Genomic DNA, 3,307 nt, shown 5'->3' with positions numbered 1-3,307 from the left:
TTCCAATGGTAAGATAAGAGTAATGCCGTGTCCACGCATGGGACCAAGTGAGCGGGATAGATAGCAGGACCAGAGCATTTTTGTCCCCTTTTTCACGTGACTGAGTGCAGGCTGGATGGATGGGTGGGCAGACAAGCGGGGCATGATGCGAACCAGACCTCAGCTCCAAAACAAGTGGTGACTGCAGAAGCGAACCTCTGTTTTCCCATGGCTGCAGGTTAAGGATGCGGGTGGCTCCATGACCATTCACACCTTTGGAGCCTACTTTGGCCTCACAGTGACACGCATCCTGTACAGACCCAACCTGGAGCAGAGTAAGGACAAGCAGGGTTCCGTGTACCACTCCGACCTCTTCGCTATGATCGGTGAGTCAGCCCCTGCCTCAGGGGCACTGGTAAATGCAGACCGCTCAGCTGCAGAGGGCTGGTCCCTCCTGTGTCTCTGGGAGAACCAAACTGAAACTAGGATCTGGGGCCAAGAAGCTCTGTATCCTGGTCTTCCACCTCTCAGTTACTCAGCTCCCTTCATCAATGGCTGGGCTGAGATGGTGCCTGGGAAGACAAGAACGCGTTTTGGTTCCCCCTCTCTGCCAGCCCCTCCTGACACTGGTCCCATTATGGGGGTGCAGCTCTGGGGCAGCAGGACTACGGGATTTAACTTCCCCCTCTGCAGAAAGATCTTATTTAGAGTTTTTTTCAATCCCTGTATTCTCTCTTTTCCCTTTCTCTTCTTCATCCCCTCCTCCCCATCCCACCAGGTACCCTGTATCTATGGATGTACTGGCCCAGTTTTAACTCGGCAATTTCTGAGCACGGGGATGCCCAGCACCGGGCTGCCATTAACACGTACTGCTCGCTGGCTGCTTGTGTCCTCACCACAATGGCCTTCTCCAGCATGCTGCAGAAGAAAGGCAAGCTTGACATGGTAAGATGGGAGCAGAGAGCCCTGCGCTGCCCAGGGGACTTATAATGAGGTTGATTGAGGGTCCAGGAAACAATTGGGTTTCAGGGCGTGATGGTGCAACCAGCATCCAGGCAGAAACCCAGAGGCTTTATTGAATAAGCAGGTGGAAAGTGAGTCCTGCAGTGCTTGAGGTGCGGGGTGATGGATGTGGTGGACCTAAGTCACAGCAGGGACTGGACTTGCTCTGCCCAGAGAGCTGCTGATGGGCATGTTGCAGAGCCGTGTTTGGCAACGCTCTCCAGCAAGCCGAGCAGGGCCTGCGTGGCAGCTCGTGAGCAATCGGGGGGCTGACTTGTACGTGTTATGTGTGTGGGTGACATGTCTCTGTGACAGCAGAGCTTGCGTGACACATGGGTGAGACAATTTCCATCTCATCACAACTCCCCACCCAGATTTGTGGATGCAAAGAATGTGTGTGGTACAGGGAGTGGGAGTCTATGTGTGCCTGTGCTACAGACAGAGGCTGCCTGTTCTTCTCCTCTTGTTTTTCACCAACAAGCAGGAAAATGGGCCCTGATATTTCCTCTGGAAGCATTTTCAGAGCTGATTCTCTCGCTTTACCATTTGCACCATCCCTGAGCAATTGCAATCTCCCCGAGATGCCAAGACAGGGCGGTTACTTTTGCAGGTCCACATCCAGAACGCAACACTGGCGGGTGGCGTGGCTGTGGGCACCAGCGCGGAGATGATGCTGACTCCATATGGCTCCCTCATTGTCGGGTTCATCTGTGGCATCGTGTCCACGGTGGGGTATGTCTACCTCACGGTGAGTGCTGCTTTAGGGGTCTGCAGCCCTGGTCCTGCTAAGGAGACCAGGAATGGATTCACTTCCCTTTGAGGGTTCCTGCTTTCCACCATCCCTCACGTCGATGCACTTCTGACTCCGTTTACTGCCCCAAAATGTTCAGGAAGGTTCAGTCTCCCAACAGGAGAGTGTTTGGGGGTTACGTTGTTATTTTATCTTGAGCTTGGCTCACAGCTTTGTCTACAAGCCCTTAGCTCTTAAATGGGACACAGTATCACTCTTCCTTCTCTGCTTATCCCAGTTCTCCATGGAAGGAACTAATCCTTTCCAGGGCTGTGCTCACGTCCCTGATTTCTCTCTACCTCCCTTCCCTTCAGCCCTTTTTGGAGTCCAGGTTGCACATCCAGGACACATGTGGCATCCACAACCTCCACGCCATGCCAGGCCTTATTGGGGGCATTGTGGGGGCCATCACTGCAGCTGCAGCCACGGAGGATGTATATGGAAAGGAAGGGTAAGACAGCTTGAAAAATCTTCCCTGAGAATAGATTTTACCTGGGGCTCCTTGGGCTGGGAGCAAGGAGCAATTAACAGCCCTCGTTAATTGCCCAGAGTTGCCTCTTTGCCCCTCAAAAACATGGGGTGCACTGACTGTATCGGGCTTACTGAAGTGTAAGAGACTCATCTCTTGCAGCTGACTTCTAGTGGCCTCGAAAGGTGAGCCATAACTCTGCTCCTTGGCATTATTCCGGGGCACAGTGGGCGGGGAAGTGCTCCTCCCTCCATCCCTGCATTGTTTTGGGGGGTCAGGTAAGGCTGAAGGTCTGAAATACAAAAGAAATGTTTGTATTTTGGGCTCCTCCTAGGTAAAGCTTTGCCAGGGACCAGAGGAGAAAGAAGTGAGCAGCGTTTTGTGCCATTGCAACACTCTCCTGGTCCATTGCAGAAGAGGGATGGGGATAGCGAGGAGTCCCCGAGGGAGCAGGGCAACACAGCTCCTCCAGAGCCAGGGAGGATCTCCTGCCAGGAGCAATCCTCACCGTTTCTGCCCTTGGCAGGTTTATCAAGGCATTTGACTTCACTGGCACGTACCAGACACGGACACCCAGTGTCCAAGGAGGGTTCCAGGCGGCCGGCATTGTGGTGTCTCTGCTGATGGCTTTCGCCGGCGGGGCCCTTGTGGGTAAGCAGGAGGGAAGCACAGAGAGGGGTGGGTTGAGTCCAGCCTGTGCCTGAAATGGAGGTGTCCACGTACTCTGGCCTGTGGCCGGATGCGTCCTTCCCGCTTGTGTTGCGAGGGTTGCAGCCCCTGGCTTGCTCACATTTGGACGCCCTGCAGCGGGACCACCCCAAAGCCCACAGGAGCAGGGGAAACCAGGCAGCCAAGGGGGGAGCAAGCTCAAATGGGTTTGGAGGAAAGGGGGGATCGGCACCAAGCACCATGCCAGGGCTGCGTTTGCCCCCTTTGCTGCCGGGACGGGTGGACTCCGACCATCCGCCCCCTGCCTGCATTTTGGCCCCCTGCCCACTGCCCTGCCCGGCTGCTTCCAGGGGCCATCCTGAAGCTGCCCGTCTGGGGCGACGCCGCCGCCGAGAACT

At 55.2% G+C, this 3,307-nt stretch overlaps 1 protein-coding gene across 1 annotated transcript in view; it reads left to right on the top strand.

The window, feature by feature from the left end:
* The window catches only part of RHCG (Rh family, C glycoprotein), a 9,102-nt gene that overhangs the window by 5,538 nt on the left and 257 nt on the right, over nt 1-3,307 (top strand). The window contains exons 4-9 of the mRNA XM_009335239.1: nt 218-365; nt 758-924; nt 1,592-1,729; nt 2,086-2,222; nt 2,767-2,891; nt 3,260-3,306. Coding sequence (XP_009333514.1) covers nt 218-365; nt 758-924; nt 1,592-1,729; nt 2,086-2,222; nt 2,767-2,891; nt 3,260-3,306 — 762 coding nt within the window. The remainder of the gene's footprint in view (nt 1-217; nt 366-757; nt 925-1,591; nt 1,730-2,085; nt 2,223-2,766; nt 2,892-3,259; nt 3,307) is intronic.

This window comes from Pygoscelis adeliae, unplaced genomic scaffold, assembly GCF_000699105.1.
Source record: "Pygoscelis adeliae isolate BGI_AS28 unplaced genomic scaffold, ASM69910v1 Scaffold21, whole genome shotgun sequence".
NCBI classification, from domain to species: domain Eukaryota; kingdom Metazoa; phylum Chordata; class Aves; order Sphenisciformes; family Spheniscidae; genus Pygoscelis; species Pygoscelis adeliae.
The sequence above is the reverse complement of the archived record's forward strand: the minus strand, read 5'-3'. Positions and strand labels throughout refer to the sequence as shown.